This window comes from Equus caballus, chromosome 11 (assembly GCF_041296265.1).
Source record: "Equus caballus isolate H_3958 breed thoroughbred chromosome 11, TB-T2T, whole genome shotgun sequence".
Classification (NCBI taxonomy): Eukaryota; Metazoa; Chordata; class Mammalia; order Perissodactyla; family Equidae; genus Equus; species Equus caballus.
In genome coordinates this window covers 2,916,555-2,939,151 of record NC_091694.1, presented here as the reverse complement: position 1 = coordinate 2,939,151, position 22,597 = coordinate 2,916,555, and the positions used below count along the sequence as shown (strand labels likewise).

The 22,597-nt window shown below is 55.5% G+C and overlaps 1 protein-coding gene across 9 annotated transcripts in view; it reads right to left on the bottom strand.

Annotated features, from left to right (window-relative positions):
- TBC1D16 (TBC1 domain family member 16) overlaps positions 1 to 22,597 on the bottom strand; it is an 81,562-nt gene that overhangs the window by 54,177 nt on the left and 4,788 nt on the right. For 6 of the 9 annotated variants that reach the window (XM_023651873.2, XM_070226820.1, XM_023651876.2 and 3 more), the window contains 2 exons: positions 11,033 to 11,272; positions 7,851 to 8,448 (listed from right to left, as the gene is read on the bottom strand). In XM_023651873.2, coding sequence (XP_023507641.1) covers positions 7,851 to 8,448; positions 11,033 to 11,210 — 776 coding nt within the window. In that variant the 5' untranslated portion in view covers positions 11,211 to 11,272. The remainder of the gene's footprint in view (positions 1 to 7,850; positions 8,449 to 11,032; positions 11,273 to 22,597) is intronic. The other 3 variants (XM_070226818.1, XM_070226821.1, XM_070226819.1) reach the window with 1 other exon arrangement.

Sequence of the window (22,597 nt, the reverse complement as noted above, 5' to 3'; positions counted from 1 at the left end):
GCTGGTGACAGCCACCTTGACTGGGGGGCACGTGGAGGGGAGGGAGAAGCCGGCACGCAGCCTGCCGAGCGCTACAGAAACATAAGACAAGATTAGCCTTAACGAAGCGCAGAACAGATTGCAGGGTGTCGGGAGATAGGATGTTTGAAAGAAAGAAATCTCAGCTCCCGGGTGCAGAAGCACAAACAAACCCAAACAACAGATCTTTGGAAGCTGCCAGCTCCCCGGCTGCCAGGCTGCTGCTGGGGGCCCGGGAGGGGCTAGGGCGGCTGTGCCTAGAGCATCCTTAGGGCACCTGGGCACCTGGGCTGGCCCCATGACTGAGCTTGGAGGAATCTTCCTGGAATTTGGACGGTAAGGGGATGCACTTCTCTGAGTTCCCAGTCAGTCCACCTCCTAAATCTCTCTGGAACCCACTGACGCCTCAGCATCCCATTCACAACTGACCACACAGACAGTCACCCCCTTCTCCGAGGTGGAGCAGCCCCTGGACCCACCCTCCATCGCCAGTCCTGCTGGAGTGGCCTCCTAGGACATGCGCTGGTCCAGTCCCCAACCCTTCCTTACTGCAGCATCGCACCTGGGCTCACCACCCCTCCCGGCTGTCTCTTGCCTCTGGACCTTCACCCTGCTGGTCCCTCAATGAGATGGCTCCTCCTTCTTCCCTGCCCCCGCCCCCCCGCATCTTCTCAGGGCCACACCTTTCTCACGAGCCCCTCCACCTTGTCTGTCCTTCTCCCACCTCTGGGAAAGAGTTCTTATTTGCTGACAGCTACTCTGAGCCGGGAACAGAAAGACGGGAAGCGGTGAAGTGCGGCTCCCTCCTTTGTATCACGCCCCTCCCCTGCAGGGCTCATTTCTTCCCCATTTCTGGGAGAATTTCCACTCCCTCCTTCAGGCTTGTGTGCCTGCCCTGAGATGGCTGGACAGAAAAGGACCAGCAAGGCTATTTATGAAAACCACCGGGAGTCACTGAGCATCCAACAGGATCATCGCACCAACCACTGCCCTCAAAAGGCCCTGGTGACCTTGCACGACACCGTCAGGGTCCCTGGTGGCAGCTCCCTGGCAATGACACTTTCAGGCACTCGGACTTAAGCCACGGAGCTCACCAGTTCTGGCTCCTTCTCGGAGGCTGGGATTCCTCCCAGAGCGCCTCATTTCATCGGCGCGCAGGGTGGGAGGAGCAGGGGCCAGTTACAGCAACGATGACAATAGGTATTAATAATTCAGCCTTTATGGCTGATACCCTGGTGTCATAGAGCCTTTTCCTCCTAAAGGCAAAAAGCACTTAAGATGCCATTTATTTCAGCCTCGCGCCCGGCAGGGTGGCTGGCTGGAGCCAGGCTGAGCCTCAGGCCAGGCAGCAACCTTCCCACCTCGCTGGCTTCGGCCTGTAGCTTCAGGGTAACCTGACCGCTCCTGCCACCCGCTGTGAAACCGGCCCCTTGAGGGTGGGGAGGGGCACCTGCTCTCGTCTCATCTTTTCCCTTCTCCTTTGGACAGAGAATTTTGAGGGCCTACTCTGTGCCAGGAGCGTGTTTCCACCTTCCCTGCTCCTCCCAAGGACTGCTCATCTGGACCTGCGTTGTCCAAACGGAAACCCCTTGCCGCATACGGCTATTAAAATTTAAATTCACTGAAGATGAATAAAATTAAAAATCCAGTTGCTCAGTCTCAATAGCCACATTTTCAAGGCTCGATCCCATACATGGTTAGTGGCTACTGCACTGGACAGCGTCCATCACTGCAGAAAGTTCTACTGGACGGCGCTGGTCTAGACAGGCCGGTAAGTCTCAGGAGAAAGCAACAGTGCAAAGCAGTATAGTTTAATGCCACACGAAGGGATGCCCAGGGAGCGGCGGGCACAGAGAGGACCCCTGTGGGCTGGCTGGGGTTTCCACAGTAGAGGGGAGAACATTCCAGCTGGAGGAAGCAAGGCTGGGAAATGGGGAGCCTGCTCGGGATGGCTGGGCAAAGTGCAGTGTGCGTGGGAAAAGAGCAAGAGGGAAAGGATGGAGAGGCAGGTAAGCATCTGAGCAGGAGCCTGCGGGCAGGAGGGCCCGAGTCCCCCTGTGGCCACGCCCAGCTCTCCTGGACGTGTGTCTGAGCTGGCATGACCACTGCACCAATGAAGCCATGGTGAGAGACACTGCATGCGAGGCCACCCAGCTCATTCTGTAACCCCGTACATCACCCTTCACTTGGGACGGCTGCCCTGAGAATGCACGCCAAGAACGACAAGAGGATCCCACAAGGGAGAGGAAATGAAGCACACGTTCCCCCTGGGGGGGCACTAGTGACAAGCTCCAGGGTCTGAGGGTGGTAGATCATTAGCGTCGGTTTCATTGGAAGGACCTTACACAGGCCCGGGGGCTTTTTCATTAACAATATACGAGACAGCAGGTGAGGGCGAGCAGGTCTGGGCTGTACAGGGCTTTAACTGGCTGCCTATTTTTAAAACTGGTTTTCATCATAAGAGTAACATAATCACAATATAACATTTTTGGAAATTGAGAAAAGAAAAGATTGCTCATAATCACACTATCCTAACACACTGGCACATCTTCCTCTCAACCCGTGCTGTCTAATACGGCAGGCACACGTGCAATTTAAATTTATATTAGTCGATAGGATGTAAAATTAAAAACTCAGCGTCTCAGTTGCACTAGCCCCATTTCGAGTGCTCCCCAGCTGCGCGAAGACTGCAGCGATGGCACACACATAGAATATCTCCATCCTGGTACCGTGCTGCTCCAGACTGCCTCATTCATGCACCAGCCCTTTCCACAGATTTGAATCAAAATGTGCACATAATTTGCTACCTGCTTTGTTTTCGATACACTGTAAATTCCCACGCTGTAGCACAGTCTTTATAAACACTTAGCACAGTCTTTATAAGCACTGCATACTCTTCCATCCAGGAGTATGAACCTTCTGGACCTTTTGGGGGTCACAAACCCTTTGCACAGTCAGATGGTGCCCCCTCCCTCAGAAAAATGCACACACATGAGCCCACATACAAGAAGCGGCGTAAGATTTCGGGGGGCTCCCAGGCCCCAGTTAAAACTCCTTGATCTAGTACATGACCTGTAATCGATTTATCTCCTTCTCTACTGCTAGATATTTAGGCTCTTTCCCTTTCTTTCCCCATTATAAAGAACACGATGATGAACATCTTCACGTAAGTGTGTTTTCTTGCTGCAATTTAGACGATTTCTTAGGACGAGTTCTAGAAGAGACATGTTGACTTAGGGAGTAGGAGCTGTGTTCCGGTTCTTCAGACATATCACCAATGCACTTCCCAAGGGTGGGGCCAGTTGACATGCCACACGCGGGGCCACACGAGGGTCCTGTTGTATTCCACCCTCACCCAACTGCTCCTTGGGCCTGGACCGGGTAACTTTCAGGACAGAAACGAACGATGGGCTGACCACTGATCCTGCCTGGTGGCCACCCTCACCTTCATCCCAAACGCAAGCCCTGATTTCTGGCACTATGGAAGGGACGGGACAAAGAGAGCCACCGGACTAACCCCGCTCATAAAACAGACCTCAGCGGGGGAGGTAATTCGAGGGCCCGTGACAGTGAGGCAGTCGCAGCGGCCCTCCTGGCCCACCCACTCCCCAGTCGCCTTGAAGGTCCATGTGGTTGCGGATTTCCATGCATCTCTGTGCTGGGGGCTGGGGAGTATGGCAGGTGGCCTCTCCATCTGGGGACTCGGGCCTGCCTGGCTATGCCCCACAGGTAACACATGAACGGACAAGGCCATTTTCAGCCACTCAGCCCTCTGTGAGCTACTTGCGACGTAACACAATGTTTGGGGGACCCTTGAATCCCTGCGGGCTGCTCTTCCTCCTCGCCCACCCCAGGCCACACTCTCAGCCTCCACATGTAGTTTGTAGGTTCTGCCACTAGAGGGGTCCCGTGAGCCAGCCTGCCTACTCCCCTCCTGGGGACCCAGTTCCCAATTAAATCAGGAGCCTTTGCTCCAGGAGCAGCCATTGGGGCACACAAGCCCTCAAATCTGAGCCCCCCTGCGGGGTGTGTGGTCCAACCTGGACGCCGGTGCTCTGGCCTCTTCTCAGATGCCCTCTCTGCCCAAGACACAAGGACCACACCTCCTTCCCTTTGGTCCCTGTCACAGCGCGGTTCTCAATCCTGGCTGCACACTGGAAACCCCTGGGGAGTTCCCACACAGCCATGCCTGGGACCTACCCCCAGCTCTGGCCCTACCCCAGAATTCTGGTTCAATAAGTCTGGGTGCGGCCTGGGCATCAGGATTTTCCAAAGCTGCCCAGGACATTCTCATTTGCAGCTGGGTTGAGAACGCCTGTTCTATAGGGTCCCGTGCCGCTGACCTTGAGTCCGGGATTCCCGGTCTCATCCCGTGTGGGTGCTGTGGGGGTGGGAGGGAGCAGAGGAGTGCTGACTTTGCTTCCAGGGTCTCCATGTGCTGGGGGCACAAGACCCACACAGTGGCTCAGAGGGGAGAAACAAGTACTCGTGGGCTGCGGGGACCGGCCAGGGCCCAACCCTGGCTCACACCAAAACATCTGGGAAAAATGCCAGGGCCAGGGTCCACCCCTGCCCCTTTCAGAATCTGTATCTGCTTTTTTTTTAAGCTCTCCGCAACCTGTCACACGCGACTGGGCAGGGAAGCCATGTGCCTCCATGCGACACCTCTCATGTTCCATCTCGGACACAGGTTTTCTTTACCTCAGGCTCCACTGAAGCGCGCGCTCCCGGGAGCCACGGAGGGACCCCATTCAGGTCCGTCCTGCCCCAGCACAAAGCCTCAGCCGAATGGGACTGATAGAGGCCAGAAGAGCGAGTGAGAGGGACTGCTGGGCCTCCACGGTGGAGGAGGTACCTCTCTGATCACACCGTCTCTGAGCAGGCCCAGGAACCGGTGAGCTGCCTGCTAAGCAGCTCTAAGCAGACAGATGAGCCCTAAACCAAACTGAGTAGGCAAGGCTCCGGAAAGCAACAATACAGTTCCCAAAGCTTGACCACACAAAGGCCTCCCGACGGGGCGGCCAAACGCCCCACCTGACAGACATCACCCCCTTCAGCTCAGGAGTCTGCGTGCAGCAGAGTGGGGCTCAAATCCAACTGTGGGTCAGAACCACTGGGATATTAGTCAGCCATGAAAAGGAATGAAGTCCTGTCACCAGCTATGACGTGTGTCAACCTCGAGAACATTATGCTCAGTGCAAGAAGCCACACAGCCACACAGCGCATGATTCCGTTTACATGAAAAGTCCAGAACAGGCACATTCATCGAGACAGAAAGTCGATTAGTGGTGGTACCAGAGGCTGAGGGATGGGGACTGGGGGGTGACTGCTAATGCGGATGGGGGTTCTGGAACTACACCGTGGTAACTGTTGCACAACACCGTCAATACACGAAATGCCACTGAACTGTACAATTAAAACATACAATTAAAATGGCTATTTTGGCACATTTTTGTTACGTGCATTTTACCACAGTGAAGGACAACAATCTCCCTGCTCGAGGGCGCCACGTCTGTCCGAGGCCAGGAGAACCTGCAGGAAGAGCTCTCAGCCTCGGCACCACCAGCGTCAGGGCCGATCGCTCCGTCGTGTGGGGCTGTCCAGAACAGCACCCCCGGCACCCACCCACTGGAAGCCAATAACACCCCCAATCTCAGTTGTGACAAAAATTTCTCCTGGCACTGCCACACGTCCCCTGGGGGCAGAATCGGCCCCAGGTGAGAATGGCTGCTCAAGAAGCATCCAGACTTGCCTGGGCATCAGGACTGTACCAGAGGTGCCCTGGGGGAGTCCCACGGGCAGCCAGGGTGGAGAATCAGCAAGGTGGAGGGAGGGAATGAGGGGGCCAGGAGTGACTTCTCCGGCCCTGTAAACAAGTGTCACCATCCCATCTGATGAATGAGGAAACGGAGGCTCCGAGAAGATAAGAAGCTCGTCCAGGCTCGTGCCAACCAAGCCTCCCTAATTCCCAAATCCAGGCTCCTCACATGATGGGGCTGCTGGACGCAGCTGAGTACGCCAGACCCTAATTCTAGTTCTGCCAATGACACCGCAGCCATGAGACCACAGGCCAGGCCCATCACACCTGGGGCAGAGTGAAGATGGGAGCTTGGACACCTGTCCCTCCACCTGGACCCCGGGGGCGCTGGGCACCTGTCCCTCCGCCTGGACCCTGGGGGTTCTGGGCACCTGTCCCTCGGCCTGGACCCTGGGGGTGCTGGCACCTTTCGCTCCACCTGGACCCTGGGGGTGCTGGACCGCCGCAGGTCTTGCTGCACTGGCAGGTGGCACCACCAGGGGGAGCTCTGACTAAGCCCAGCCCGCCAGGCCCAGGTGGGGTTTTGAGTTCCATTCCCAACCTGGTTCCCCGGTTGAAAGTGCCACACAGCTCAGGGAGTCCTCGGGTACCTGGAGTCCTCGGTGACAGCTGGCTGCCCCGCTTCCTGTGCGCTCTCCAACACTTGAGACAATGCTAACCGTGCACCCTCGGGGGGATAAAATCAGGGAGGAGTCCACCTCAAATTCCTTCCTGCCGAGGCCAGCAAAGTGTTCCACGTCCCTCCGCCCCGTCCCTTTGCTCCCTGGCTTACATCAGCTCCGTGGGACCTTATGTGCTCCAGGTCTGGTAGAGACCCAGCCGGGTTCAAATCCAGCTCGACCAGTGCACGACCTCCAGCAAGTTACTTAACCTCTCTGAGTCTCGCTTTCCCTTCTACACACAAGGGGTAATATTAGGACATCAGGACTTACCTCACAGGGCTGGGGTGGTTGTGAACATAAAAATAGGTAATTCATGGCACCCTGCCCGGTGCCCAGGACTGTCTACACCTGGCACGTGCCCGGCTCACAGCATGAGCACAACAGTTATGTGCCCACTTACTATCATCCTTGCAGCTGTTGGCCTAGAAATCTAACCAGGGCGCGGACCACAGGCAGAGAAGGGAAGCGGCTGCAGGGGTCAGAGGCACCGTCCTGTGCTGGCCCTGGCTGCTCTGGGTTCGCACAAAACCCCCATTCAGGAGCCTCGTGCACGCCCGCCTCTGTGAGGCCCTGAGGACCCCAATGATGCTGCGTGGTGGCCGTCACAACGCGGAGACGACCTGCGCCAATCAGGCCCACTGCAGGGCAGGGGTCTAACTTCTGCCCCTCCCCGCCCCCGCTCATGTGGCCTGGGCCTGTGAGCCCGCCAAAGCACCAGGCATCTAGTTCCCCTGGGCTCTCTGCCTGCAGAGTAAATGTCACCAACATTCCCTTGGGCACTGCGTTCCAGCCGCCTATAGCTCAAGAGGGGTGAAGTCGAAAGGCTAATGTCCCCCCGGGGCCAGAAGGCAGGGCCACGTGCCTGGCTTGGCTGCAGGCGGCCGTGGAGCCTGTCTGGGGGCCAGGCCAACCCCTTATGCCACCACACAGGCCTCTATGAGTTCGCCTGGGGGCTGTGGGATGACCGACCATTTCCTGCCCCTCCAGGGGTGAGAACAGGAGACACCAGGACCCCTGGGGGCCTGGCCCTGTGGGGTTTGGTCTAGGTTGTGGGGCCGGTCAGACCTGGCAGGGACTGCTTAGCTGTAGGTGAGGCCATTGAGGGGAAGGGAGGGGGGATAAGAAGGTGGAACTCCCCCCCCCCAACATCCTTTACAATCTCCTCGGCCGGGAATAGAGTGACGGGACACAGGTGCCGAGGCCCTGGCATGGGGAGAGCCAGGCGCCTGCAGGGCACACTCCATCTTCAGTGCTCCGTGAGCAGAGCTGGTGACATACGCAACTGCTCCCCAGCGTGCCCGGTCAGGCCTTTGGGGCCACCCCAGAGTCCAGGACCAGAATGAGGAACTCACCTGCTCTCGCTCTCCAGGAACACAGAGCCGCTGCTCTCCGCAAGGGCGGCGCTGATGGGCGAGAGGCAGAAGGGCGAAGAGAAGGCGTCAGAATCCGAGTCGAAGGAGCTGTCCCTGCTCACACCGTCGGCTGACAACTCCAAGGAGCCCTCCTCCTCGCCCGCCTCGGGCCGCAGCTCCCTCCCCTCCTCGGTCCCATCCTGCGAACTGATGGTGGACAAGATCCCAGAGTCACTGTGGGCTGGCTGCGAGGCCGCGAGGGGGCCATCCATCCCCAGGCCCTGGGCCAGCTTCTCTCCATCCTCCAGGGAAGGGCTGATATGCACGGTGTCCCGGAGGCTCTGGGCCACCACCAGGATGTCCTCATCTCTGGGGATCAGGGTGGGCCTTGGCTCCGTGGGGGAGGGCTGGTGGGGGGTCCCCGAGCTCTGTGTGCGGCGGGCCCGTGGGCGGGGTGCCCTGCGCACAGGGGAGCTCTCGGGGGTGACGTAACGCAGAGCCTCCTCATCCTGTCTCTGGATCCGAGAGTTGGGCACCCACGCGAGGATGAGGGTGGCCCCCAGCAGCTCGTCCTTCTCCATGTACAAGCACAGGTAGCCTGTGAGGGGACAGAGGACAGGCGGTTAGGGAGGGCAGTGGACGCAGGGCCTCTGGCTGGTTTCTCAAGGCCACATCTGTTAGCAAAAATGGGGTGCTATGCCGACGAGTCAGGCTTCGGACGCAGCCTGGCCCAAAACACACCCAAGGGACACAGCCGAGCTGGGGACTAATGAGGGCTCTGGGGATTTTCTAGCAGGCCCGGGGGCACCGGGCCCCAAGCAGTGGCACATCCCGTGCCTTCAGAGCCCCACCTCGCCCACCGTCTGGTGGCCCCAGAGCCTTCCTGCCTGTGGTCAGCCTCCACACAGGGGCACTTCCTCCTGCAGCCCCTGCCATTCCCGGGTGTCCTGATTCCCAGGCCTCTTGCGCCAGGTGCCCAGGCCTCCTAGCAGCCACCACCCTAGCTCTCGCCCCAACCAGACTCCCCTTAGCCCTGCCCCAGTTTCCAGAAGACGTGGGGAAACTCAGGAGCTATCAGCCAGCTGTGCACAAGGCCCACATGCCACGGGCCGAGCGTTTCCACACCCTCAGATCAGTCGCTTCGGGGCTGGGAAGAGAGCCCGAGGCCTCCGCCCTGCTCTCCCACACCGGCGGCCGCAACACAACTACCCCACGAAGCTCTCCCAAGGCTGCTGCTGTTCCTTTTTTGTTATACCCAGAACACGTAACAGCCTCAGACCCAGGCCCAGACCTCTGCCCCATGCTCCCCACATCCATGAAGGGGGCCCCATGGTCAGGCGTCCACAGGGTTAGGGCGATGTGCCATCCAGAGCCGGCACTGCCCCTTCTAGGGCACGCTCTGGGACCGAGGACCCTGCGATTCCCTGCCCACACAGTCCAGAGTCTGCTTCCAGGGCCTGGTCCTGAGCTGGCTGTGCGGGTGGTAGACAGGCTGCGGGGTCCACAGGAGAATGCCCGAGGCCCCGACGGGGCAGGAGAGAGCTGGGCGGGAAGTGGGCTTCTGCGTTGGAACCTAGAGGGGCTGATGATGCCAAATCTGCACCAGACCATCCGGGTGGCTGTAAAGGTATATTGATCAGGGCAGGATGACAGGACATTTTTTAGTTCTACCCTAGTTTATCAGCATAAGTCAAACGTTTTGTCTTTTTTAATAACTTATTTACACAGTGCTTTGTTGACACAATTTGCACACAGTAAAGTGTCCAGATCTGATGGCAATTTATAACTTCTAAATGTTCTGACATCTGGTGGGGAGCCTCTGTCTGCACTCGGGTGGGCAAGTCCCTGTGGGCCGCACCCAGACTGCAGGTACACAGGGGCCCCTGAAGCATCCTTCAGCAGCCTGGTGAGGCCACAGGAAGAAGCAAGGAGAGCCAGAGCCTGCCCTCGCTCCACCTCCACCCCAGGCTGGTGTTGGGGAAAGGCTGAGCTACTCTCCTCTCTGAGCACCAGCCTTCTTGTCCAAAAAAGAGGGCTGCCCGGGGCTCTGCTCACTCTGGAGAGGTTGTCGTGCAAATTGCATAAAGTAGGGCATTTATTTTATGCAAGTCAGCTGCATGAATGACAAAGGACCACGCAGGCCTCGGGGTGTCACTAACCCATCTTTTCCTTCCTAGGGAGCACAGGGCGGAGGGACTCACTGGCCTACCCAGGAGGTGCTGGGCTGCTGTGACCAGACCTAACACCCCAGGGCCCCCACCCAGAGGAAGCCACAGTCAGCTACCCATCCTGGAAAGAGACCCACATGCACGTGGCTTTGTTGTGCGCTGTGGCCTCAGCCCTCCAGTGCACAGGGCAGCTCACCATCGCAGGGCCCGGAACACAACCAAAGCCCTGAAAAAGACGCAGAAGACAGCCAAGTCCCTGTCACCACAGGAAAAAAGTTTCCCACCCCAGGGACTAATAGGAGCCACGAGCTGCAGTGTCCCGAGAATGGCCTCCAGTAACAGGGGGTTCAGTATGGACGGTCTGAGGAAGGACTGTCTCCATCTCCATCCCTGCAGAGGGCAGCTGAGAGTCTGCTACCCTGATTTCCAAATGGTGGGAGTGAAGGGCAGAGTGTGCACGGGGTCAATGATTACAGCAGGAACTTCCAAACATTCTCCCAGATTCCCAGGCCTGGGACCCCAGCTCCTCCCCTTCCAGGTCTGTGACCCCAGCCCTCCCCTCCCAGGCCTGGGACCCCAGCCTTCCCCCCCAGGCCTGGGACCCCAGCCCCTCCCCTCCCAGGCCTGGGACCCCAGCCCTCCCCTCCCAGGCCTGGAACCCCAGCCGTCCCCCCCCAGGCCTGGGACCCCAGCCGTCCCCCCCCAGGCCTGGAACCCCAGCCGTCCCCCCCCAGGCCTGGGACCCCAGCCCTCCCCTCCCAGGCCTGGAACCCCAGCCGTCCCCCCAGGTCTGGGACCCCAGCCTCCCCTCCCAGGCCTGGGACCCCAGCCCTCCCCTCCCAGGCCTGGAACCCCAGCCGTCCCCCCCCAGGCCTGGGACCCCAGCCCTCCCCTCCCAGGCCTGGAACCCCAGCCGTCCCCCCAGGTCTGGGACCCCAGCCTCCCCTCCCAGGCCTGAGACCCCAGCCGTCCCCCCAGGTCTGTGACCCTGGCCCTCCCCTCGCCCAGGCTCACCTGGGTGGTGCTCCCCCAGCCCCTGCAGCCCCTCGGGCGGGTGCACGCAGACATTGTTCTTGGAGTAGATGATCTCCCCATCCAGGACGGAGGGGGGCCCGCCACTGCCAGCCGGGGTGAGGGTCAGGAGGTCCGAGGCTCTGGAGGAGGCCCGGCGAAGGAGGCGGCCCAGAGACATTGCCGGGGGAGTGTTTCCATCCTCTGCACACTTGGGCCCAGGCGGGGCTCGTCCAGACCTGCCTGGGGGAGGAAGAAAGAGGGAGACACATTGGGGCCCTCGGTCATGGTACTTGAGCTGGGTGCCTCGGGGGCTGCGTCCTGTCCCATGCCAGCAGGCTCGAAACAGACGCTGGTTATCACCAGAACCTGTCCTGCCGGCACAAGCCCACGGACAGGGTAGGCTGCGTTCTCAGCTGTGACACCAGGGACATTTGGGGCCTGGTCTTCCGAGTGGTGGGGCTGCGCTGTGCCTTGCAGGACATCGATCAGCATCCCTGGCCTCCACCCACTAGATGCCACTTGCAGCCCCCTTCCCACTATGACAACTAAAAAGGTCTCCAGGCATTGCAAATGTCCCCTCAGGTCACAAAATCACCCCTATTGAGAAACACTCATCCAGAGGAACCCTGTTCCCACTGAAGCAATCTCATAAAACCCCCAGACTTTCTCTTTGCTCAGTTTTCACCCTGATGTCCGCGGGTGTCTCCTGGGTTCCCTGCCTGCCTACACTCCTCACCCCTCTGCTTGCTTCACAGGGATGTTCTGGTTCTCTTTCCTCCTTTGCATCTTTCTCCACCCCCCACCCATCCTGCGTGTCCCCCTCAACCTGATGTCCCAACATGTGAGGGGCCGTCTCAGCTGGGAAGTATGTCACAAGTAACACCTGAAGAACCCGAGTTTACATACAACTCCTACTTAAAAAAAAATAAACTAGAAACAAAAGGATCAGATCCGGAATATATACAGAACTCCTAAAGATTCACCGCAAAGAGGAACAGCATCCTAATAGGAAAGACGGGCGATTCATGGAAGGGGGCCGCCGAGGGACCAACAAACAGGAAGATTCACAGTCTCAGAGCAAAACCCAACACCCAACAGACTGGAAAAAACAACCACCAAAGGCCTAGGCAGCTGCTACGTGAACCAACCAGACGTCTCCCGATGGTGGAGCTCGAGCACACGGCCCATCGAACCGAGCCACGGAACGCCCCGTGGGCGCCATGCCGTCCACATAAATGAAGAGACCGTATAGAGCCAGGCTGTCTCCTGGTCAGAGATTAGCGATGTGCAAGACGCAGACCACGCTGGGCAGGGTTCAGGCCAGCTTCAGGGGTGGGGGGGCCGGCATGGAAACATCCCCAGAGGGACTTTAACTCAATCTTCTTGAAAGAAAAAAAAAAAACTTGAAGCCAATATGATAAGATCATCCATTGGGAATGGATAAACACGTGGTTATCCATGCAACAGAACGTCATTCCGCCCTAAAAAGGAACTGAATTCTAACACCTGCTACAACATGGATGAACCATGAGAACACCAAATTGAGCGAAATCAGCCAGTCACGAAAGGACAAACCCTGTGTGATTCTGCTCATACAAGGCACCTAGAGTTGTCAGGTTCATAGAGAAAGAAAGTAGGATGGTGGGTGCCAGGGGCTGGGGAGGGGATGAGGACTCAGTGTTTAATGGGGACAGAGTTTCAGTTTGGGAAGATGAAAGCATTCTGGAGACGGGTGGGGGTGATGGTGGCACAACAGTGGGAATGTGCTTAATGCCACTAAAGTGTACACTCAAAAATGGCCAAAATGGGGGCCGGGGCGGTGACACAGTGGTTAAGTTTGCACATTCTGCTTCGGCGGCCCAGGGTTCCCCAGTTCGGATCCCGGGTGCAGACATGGCACCGCTTGGCACACCATGCTGTGGTAGATGTCTACATATAAAGTAGAGGAGGATGTGCACGGATGTTAGCTCAGGGCCAGTCTTCCTGAGCAAAAAGAGGAGGATTGACGGCAGACATTAGCTCAGGGCTAATCTTCCTCAAAAAAAAAAAAAAAGGTTAAAATGGTAAATTTTATGTCATGTATGTTTTACCACAATAAAAAAAATTTAAAAAATTATCAACCTGTGGAGGGTCTCAGGGTATATTATTATATTTTTCTTTGAACTTCCTGCATTTTGTATAACTTCTCCCAAATCCGAGCTGATTTAGGATGTCCCCCTACATTGAATTCTTTCTGCCCAGTGCTTAGACAGGCTCTTGGGGCAGAGGTATGGGGGTGCCAGCTGGCTCACAGACTCACCCCCATCCTGGCAGGGGAGGGGTGGTCTCAGAGCCGTCCTATACCATCCCAGACCAGGTGGCTCAACGCTGGACCCTCAGCCCCATCTGGCTCTGTGGGTGCCCCTCCTGTGCCCCCCAACTCTGTTCTCCGGTCTCCCCAGCTCATAAGTGTATCTCCAGCTGCCTCCATGGCTGCTAACTCTCCCAAGCATGACGTTCTGCTAACAGCTTCCCGCCAGCCCAAGAGCCTCGTGTCCCGTTCCTGAGTCTTTACCCAGAAGGATCCATTTCTCCCTTCTCCCCCATCAGCGAGGTCCTGAACTTCAGCATCACCTTGAAAATCACCAGTCCAGGGGACCCGGGGCCCAGATCAGGTCCTCACCTCCCAGGCCTGAGCCATGAACATCCCTCTGTTTTCAGCCACATCCAGGGCCCCGAATCCACTTGGCTCCCCCGAACCCACCCCTCCCCCTTCTCAGGCTTCCCCCATCCCAACCCTTTCAATGTGGGCTGCAGAATCAAGTGGACCCCTCCGTCCAGGGTCCGCAGGCTGGTTCTGAGGGCCAGATAGTAAATATTTTTGGCCCTGTGGCCAGACAGCCACTGCCACAACTACTCAACTCCGTCCCTGTGGTGTAAAATCAGACAGTCAACGGGCATCACTGTATCCGGGGAGACTTTATCTATAGACACTCGTCCCTGAGTTTCATGCAATTTTCACATCACAAAAAAATCCTCCTTTCGATTTTTTTCAACCATTTAAAAATGTAATAACCATCCTTAGCACACCCACTGTACAAAACAGGGGAAGGCTTGTTTGGTCCATGGGCTGCGGATGGCTGACCTCTGCCTTCAACCACTTTCAGGACTGTCTTGCCAGGTCCCGGATACTCTGGGCAGGGCCGCCCACCTCTACCCAGATCGCGTCCAGGCCGCTCCAGGTCGCTGGCGTCTCTCCGTCTCACCCACTATAGTGCCACTCTCTGAACACTTCGCAGCTCACGAGGACATACGACAACCAAGTTATGAAACGTGAAAGAATCACACTGGAACCTACGCATCAAGAAATGTGCTGTCTTTCCAATTAATCGTCCAGAAAGGCTACATCCTTATTCTAACGAGGATTCTGTCGTCTGGAACACTTTTAGAATTCAAGAATTCTTCAAGAACTGCAAAGTGAGGTAACGAGCCATACAAAAACACGAGTCTGCTTTTCCTAGTCCAGCGCTGCCCAGCAGAAATGGAATTTGAGCCACATATGCAACTTCAAATATCCTACTAGCCACATTTTAAAAAAGGAAAAAGAAATCAGTGAAATTAACTTTAATAATATATTTTTATTTCATCCATTATATCCCAAATAATATCCTTTCCACATGTAAACCATATGACAAAAATGATTGATGAGCCATCTTACATTCTTTAAGTCTCCAAAGTCTGGCATGTACTCTATAGTGACGCAACCTCAGTTCTGACCAGCCACGTGCCGGGCGCTCAGGGGCCTCCTGCGGCTGGGGCCTCCGGTGGGCGAGCCTAGGGCAGGGCTGGAGGCTCGAACGGCACGACTTAGTTTAAGCGTCCTCACCCCGAGGCTGGGCTGCAGACAACTCTCAGCTGATTCTAAAAACCAAACCTCTTTACGTGAAGATGTTGGCCACCATTGAGGATAATCCAAAGAAGGTGCTGGAAGATTTGAGAGATTCTAAAATACAAGCATTCACAGCACAGTGTTGTCCCACCTATGAGATGCGAAACCTCACCGCGGCTCTGTAAGACGCGTCCTGGAAGCACAGATTTGCAGATGAGGAGACAGGTTCAGCACGCCCGCCGTCACTCCGAGAGCAGAAAAACCCAGAACACAAGACCTTTGTGCCCCAGGTGCAGAGTTCCAGCTCTCACCCCACCCCAGCCGTGGGTGACGGGGACAGTCCCGCCCAGGTCCACCCCCGGACAGTCCTGGGGAAGACAATGTGCCTTTGGGTGGATCAGGGCATGTCTGTTAAACATGAGCCACAGTTCGTATTTATTTTTTAAACATATTTGTTCCTTCGTAGGTCTATTTCATCTAAATTAAACCTGGTTCCCAACCTCTGGTCTCTATCAAACTAGACGTGGAGAATCCTTGACCTACTTTCTAAAACTTTAAAAAAAATTATGAAACATTCTCAGAGCAGTATACAGAAAAATAATGTCCCTTAAGTCACACTATCCAAAAATATTTGTATATTTTCTACTATCTTATGAGCCTATCTTAAAAAAACAAACCAAAAAAACACCCCCTGGAATTATACCACACCTGGTTTTCAGTTATATCATAAATGTATTTTTCCATGTGTTATGGGTTGAAGTGTGTCCTCCCAAAATTCACATTGATGTTCTAACCCCCAGGACCCCGGAAGATGACCTTATCCGGAGACCGGTCTTTACAGCGGTAATCAAGTTAGAATTAGGTCATCAGGGCAGGCCCCAGCCAATGTGACGGAGCGTCCTTTAAAAAGAAGAAACGTGGAGACCGATACACATGTACAAGGAGAACACCCTGTGATCACAAAGAAGGCCATGTGCAAGCCAAGGACAGAGGCCTCAGAAGGAAACCACCCTGACCACACCTTGATTCCAAACTTCCAGCCTCCAAAACTGCGAGAAAACAAATCTCGTTGTTTAAGCCAGTTTGTGGTTCTTTGTTACAGCAGCCACAGGAAAACAATATACCATATCAGCAAAATTAAAAATTCAAAGTGTCAACCCTCTATCTTAATAGCTCCATGCATATTACATGGATGCACCATTCTTGAACCAGACACCATCGCTAGACCTTTAGTTTCCAAATAGTGGCTATCTAAGTAATAAACTCTACATTTTTATACATAAATCTTCATCTGTATCCTCTCCATTTCCTTAGGATAATTTCTGGGATTCCTGACTATTTCCTTGGAGGATAAATTGGACTCCTGACACATAGCACCCAATGGATTTCCAAAAAAAGGGACAGCATTATTAGGGGTTTGAATCTTTGCCAATTTGGTAATTGAAAAATGGTTTTCTGATGATCAATTCACATGAGCAGATTGTCCTATGTTTAATAGACATCTATGCTCTTCCTGTGAATTGTCTGTTAGTGTGCTTTGCCAATTTTTCTGCTGAGGTGTTAGTATTCTTATTGATATGTCAGAATTCTTTATATAGCAAAGATTTTAATCCTTTGCTATAGTTGCTGTGTGTGTTTTTCCTAATTTGTTGTCTGTCTTTTAATTGTATCATCTATTTGGAAGTACAGAAATCTTAAACTTCTATGCAGTCAAATTTGTGTTAACTTTTTTTTAGTGATTTCTTTTTACTACTTTTATACTGTATATCATCCTCCCCAAGCCAAAGATTAGTTCATCGTTGGTTTATGTTTTCTTCTAATTTTCTTACGATTTCAGTTTTCAATGAACTGCTTTTGATATCTCAAAAAGCGTAAGTCAAAATGCACATTCTCCCAAAAAGGCCACACGTGTTAACTAAACTTATCAACCAGTTCATTGAATGGGTGTTTGTGTTGTTTTTATCGTTACTTCCTGTTTTTATTATGTACTCAGTTATTTGTCTGATAAAAATAGGGACATCAATTATAATTAATAAAGGTGGCATGCTTGTCACATAAACCTTTGTAGGATATTTAAAAAGAAGGGGCCCTTCGTTGTGACCCATAGACCTGTACGGCCTGTGCTCCAGGCTGCAACCTCTCAGCTCGTCCCACACTGCACATGTGACAGACACGTGTGTTAAACCTGTGGTTTCACACTATTAACATGCTCCCGTGAGAGCTTTCCCCACAGGCACGCTGCATGGACAGGCAGGGAGGCAGGGTCGTCTTAACCTCACCTGGGTGAAGTAAGTTTTCAGAAACTCACAGGCCTGCCTTCCTGCCATCAATGACAGCACCCGCTCTCCCCTCGTCGGGGTAGGTGGCCCTCCGGGGTAACTGTAAACCCGGCTCTGCTCATTGGCGGCTCAAATGCTGACTGTGCCCAGAGAGCCGCTGCCCCCCTCAGAACCCCAGAATTCCACAGCCTCCTCTGGGGCCAAAGGACCGAGTCTCCAACACACCCATCCCTGCCATGCCTCTGAACCTCGCACAAGGCCCATTGGTCCAGGATGCCTCACACCCAGTGGGTCCTGCCGGGGGCTCCTCACCTCCGTCCAGGCCAAGAGGGACAACCGCCTCTCGTCCACCTTACCGCGTGGGGCCACGGCCACAAAACTCCGGGCTCAGGGTGTGGGCTCCTTGCGGGCCCTGCTCCCCTTGGTGGCCCACCTGCGCTCCAGGTGTGCGCCCTTCCCACCGCCCCCAGCCCCACAACCACAGCTTCGTGTCCTGTGGCCGGGCGGCACAGTGGGAAAGGCTGGGGCCCCACGAGTCAGCAGAGAGCTGGGCTCCTCCTCGGTGTGAGTTTCCATTTGGCTTCCGCCATCCGAGTTGGCAGCGTCCTGACTCGGCAGTGCTCTCTGAGTCCTCCAGCTGGTGCATATAAATTTGAGCTCACCCCCACCCTGTCAGAAGAGAGGGGAAGGAAAGGAGCGCCAGGGAGCACAGGCCGCCAGGCCACCTCCCGGAGGAGAACGGAGGCCTCACTCGCAAAGCTCAGGACAATGCCCACAGGGAGCGTGGGCGCCCAAATCTGGCAGGGCCACTAAGAAAGGGGCATGGCAGAGGCACGGTCCCCACGACCAAGAACAGCACCACGAAGGTCCCCTGATGCCGCACTTCTCCAAACCAGGGGGCTTAAGAAAGTCCGGGGCAAACCCCGAGACTTCTGACCCTGCAGGTCTGGGGGCGGGCTGCCCAGGCGACTCCTGAGGTTGGGAACCATTCACCTACTGCTCCCCCCCCCCGCACCCCCTAGAGGCTCTGACGGAGGCCGACCACGCCCTCTGCCTCTCAGGCCGTGCTGTTATCAGCGCAAACTAATGACACGTCATGCTGCCGGGTTCACCCCCGCCTCCTCCCTGGCTGTGCTCAGCAGCAGGGTGTTAAACAGGATTAAGAGGCGGGTGCTGGGTGGATACAGGACCACAGAAGGCCTATCCCCACCCAGCAGCAGGGCGCTCATCTGTCACTGGGTTAGTAAGCTGGGGCCATGTGTCACCAGGTGCAGTGGGAAGCGTGCAGCCTGCATGTCCCAGGATATGGAGTTGAAGGAACAGGCCTGGAAAACGCCTCCTGCAGAGAAACCCTGGGAGGACACCCCTCCCCTTGCGTCCTGGGCTTCACTGCCCACCTGGTCTGGCCACAAGGCTTGTCTCATCGTGGGCTGGCTCTGGGCAGCTCTGTGTCCCTTCCTGTCCTCGGGTGTCCCTATGAACCAGGGACCCAGGGAAGGTTAAGTGATAAGGAAATGGACCTGCAGAGCACAGCAGCCACCTGGCCTGAAGGGCCCTGCATCCACCCGACCTGAACCTCCTCTGAGGAAGTGGCAGCCACCTCCTAGATTTCTAAGGTCTGGCCATCCTGGCCCCTCACCGCCCGCTTCCAGGATCATTCCCTGTGTGCGACTGCTGCCCTGCTGCAGGGGAAACTGCAGCTGGAACAGAGCACAGGCCTGGGCCTCCGACTGGCAGCAACTTTGGGCAGAGAGGAAGGACCAGAGGCCAGGGGGCCAGGGAGAGGAGGCAGTGGGCCCGGGCGGGAGACAAGGAGAGACTGCTCCCGGCACCGGCACACCCTCACTTCTCTGATCATCTGCCCACCACTGCAGAGCAGCCCGGCCTTTCTCAGCCCCTCTGCTGGCACACGTGCTTCAACAGTTTGCCTTAGAGGAGAAGGGCTCCCCCTCCACCCATCCTATCCCTGGCCTGGCCTGCAGGCTTCCATGGGCACCCTCTGCAAACACGCTCTCTTCTCCTGATCCTGAGGTGGAAAACGCACACAGCCATCTAAGTCCTACCTGGGAACCTCCGTCTGGTTCTCCAGATGGTCGGAGGGGCAGGGGGCAACTGGAAAGAGACCCAGGGGGAGTCCTGGGGGGTGGTGGGCACTTCGTTGCCTTTGGTACACTCACAGGGTTCATACAGGGCACTTGACTTGGCCACACTGTGGGTCCATGCCACAGAAGGGGCAGCTAGAAGGTTCCTGGGGAGCGTTGCGTTCAAAGTCAGGGCTCTGATCCTCCAAGGATGTTAGGGATGGGGCTCAGGTCAAGGAGGATGGTAATGTGATGATGGAGAGCAGTGCTGAGGCCTCCGAGGGGCACGTGAAACAGAGGGGAGCCTGGGAGGGAGGGAGGCAGAGCTCATCCAGGGCCCGGCAGCTGCCCTGTGGGCTCGGCTGACAGGGCCGTGTGGAAGGGGCCATGGCGAGCAGCAGGTGCAGAGGGAGAGCTCCGAGCCGGAGGAGCAGGCAAAGCCAAGGCGAAGGAAAGTCCCAGGGATGGACGGGGGCAATGGTGGCACAAGGAGGTGAATGCACTCAACGCCACGGACTCGTGAGCTTCCAGACCGCCGACGTGGTGACTGCGCTGTGTGCACTTTACCACACACAAAAAGAACAGTGGAACCCGGAGGGGGCTGTGTGGACGCTCTGTACTCGTTGCTCATTTTTGGTAAATCTAAAACTGCTCTAAAAACAAAATCTATTAATTAAAAAAAAAGAGGGTTGAGACCAGGAAGCGTGCACCCAAAGGGGCCAGGCTCTGGGTGGAATCATGTGGATGGATACAGGAAAGGGGCCGGGAGCTCGGGGCAGGGAGAGTGAGAGCAGGTGACAGAGAGAGCTCGGGTTCCCAGACTGAGGGCAGGCTGCCAGCAGCAAGGCAGGGCCTGGCAAAGATGGCACAGCCTGACGGGCGACCTTCCTAATGTCCTCCAACCCACGAGACGCACCACCTTGAATGGTTCTCACTCACGACCATAGTGACATGGTGTCCTAAGAGGCGGGGAGAAGAGCAAAGATAACCACCCTCTCGACGGACCAAGCGCAGAACTCAGAGCAAGCAGAACGCGCAGGGACCCTTCCACGGGGCTGAGGTCTTTCCACGGCTATATGATTCATTCTCATTATAACACGGATGGAGCCGGGGATGGGAGCATGTCTAGCACCATCTTTAAATGCCGTCAGCAGACATCCTAAGACACAAAATCAGCTAACACTCAAAAGGGAGCTGAGAGAGGCCCCAGGCAGGAACAGCTATCTGATTTTTCCATCTCTAGTACGGAGCTGGCGTTAATTGAAATCAAAACAGCAGCCCGGGATGCTCAAAGCACTTTGTACCAATATTACAAATCCTCTCCCCAAATCCTGAGAGATGAAGGTGGATAGAGAAACAGCTCAAGGTAGACCCTTGGCAACGATAAAAATCTGATTCTTCTCGAACGCACTCGCTTAATATTTTTACTTTAAAATGGTTATGTCCGTGTCAGGACTGTTGGTTTTAGTTTCGAAGCTCCTGAGTGCAGGACATCTCTGAGAAGTTCCTTTTATGCTGGGCTGACCACAATGCCACCTTCGGTAAAGCTCCAAATGCCGTGTTTTTGTTGATGGAAAGGACAGCGATGCCAACCTGGCAGTTGGCACCAGGAATACAGAGATGGAGTAAGGCCAAGATCTAGAATGTGCGTCAGCTGAGGTGTCCCAGAAAAAAGGCAATGATTTTAAAAGATATACAGTAAAAGTGCCAATGTTGGTTCTTAACCGTCTGATTGAGGCCCGATTACAAGTTGAATTTTGTGCTCTCTGAGCCATCAGTGACCTCTAGGTAGGGCGAGATTTTTGCAGAACAGGCTATTGAGCAATTCGAACGGAAAGAACAACTTGGCCTCCCCTCAAAACACACACATGCTCATAAAACAAACCTCTCTCTGCAGAAACTCCCCCACTAGGAAGTCATTCTTCCCCTTTAACCTGCAACCCTGTGAGAATTAGAAGACCTTTGAGAAGACGGATTCTCGGCCATCTGCAGCTGGCAGGGGCTAGTTAAACTGGGGATAAAGGCAGCCTACTCTGTCCAGAAGGAGAGGGGCTTTGAGGCAGCTGGAGGATGGGGAGCTGCCTGCAGAGGAAAGATGTCGGAAACCACAGAAGCCCCAAGAGATGGGGTAGGGGTGAGAGGGAGGCGAGGGGGCTGGGAAGGGAGAGAAGATTTCTTATTTTGCAACCTGGTTCAGAGCTGGCCCTGCTGCTGGGTTGGAGCCAGAAGACAGCAGCAGGCCTGTCGTTAACCCCACATGTTCCTTCTGTCCTCGAGGAGCCACTTGACCACTGACACTTGGCCCAGAGGCAGCTGCAGCTTTTGTAACGCCCCGGCGGTGGTGGGGTGGGGCTCTCCTCCAGCTGATATTTACAGGGATGAAGGTAAGACACCTATTACCCAAAATTTGTTCCCCACGGTTTGGTGGTTTATACCCGAGGAAAGAGAGTCCTGGATTGAGAGAGGCACAGTCACTGAAAAGCCAGAAATGAGCCAACCTGGATTAAGAAATGACACGAAAGACACAAGTCTCTCCTCTCACTTCCCTCGGAAAGCACTTCCATGCCACGTGCATCAGTTTCCTGCAGCTGCTGTAACCAATCGTTACAAATTAGCAGCTTAAACACACAGCTGCATCCTCTCACAGTTCTAGAGGTCAGAAGTCCGACCTGGGCCTCACTCGGCCAAACTCAAGGTGTTGGCTGGGCTGTCTCCTTCTGGAGGCTCCGCGGAGTCTGTTTTCCTGCCTTTCCAGCTTCCAGAGCCTGCCGCATTCCTTGGCTCGCGGCCCCTTTGTCATCCAAAGCCAGCAATGGTGCATCAGGTCTCTCTCACATCACATCACTCTGACGCTGACTCTCTGCCTCCTTCTTCCACTTTTAAGGTCCCTGTGATGACACCGGACCCCCAGGAGAATCCAGGACAGCCTCCCCATCTCTAGGTCAGCTGATTAGCAACCTTAATTCCATCTGCAACTTTAATCCCCTTTGCCATGGGACCTAACATTTCACAGGTTCCCAGGATTGAGGAACACGGACGTGGACACCTTTGGGGACCATTCTTCTGCCAACCACACCATGCCAAGCATGCCGTAAAGAGCTGACTTCTAACTCCAGCAGAAGCTTTCCGTCTACTCACCCACTGACCGTCAAACTCCCACCAGAGTGACTACGCTTTAAGCAACATGATGAGAACCTGGGCCCAGAACCAGGAGAGGAGAGAACCTGGGCCTCGACGTCCCCGTGGCGGCAGCAAGTCTGGGCGAGGAAGGCTGCAGGCTCACGGACCAGCGCCTGCCCTGGGGTGGATTCCTCAGCCTAAAGCCTTGGTTTGCTGC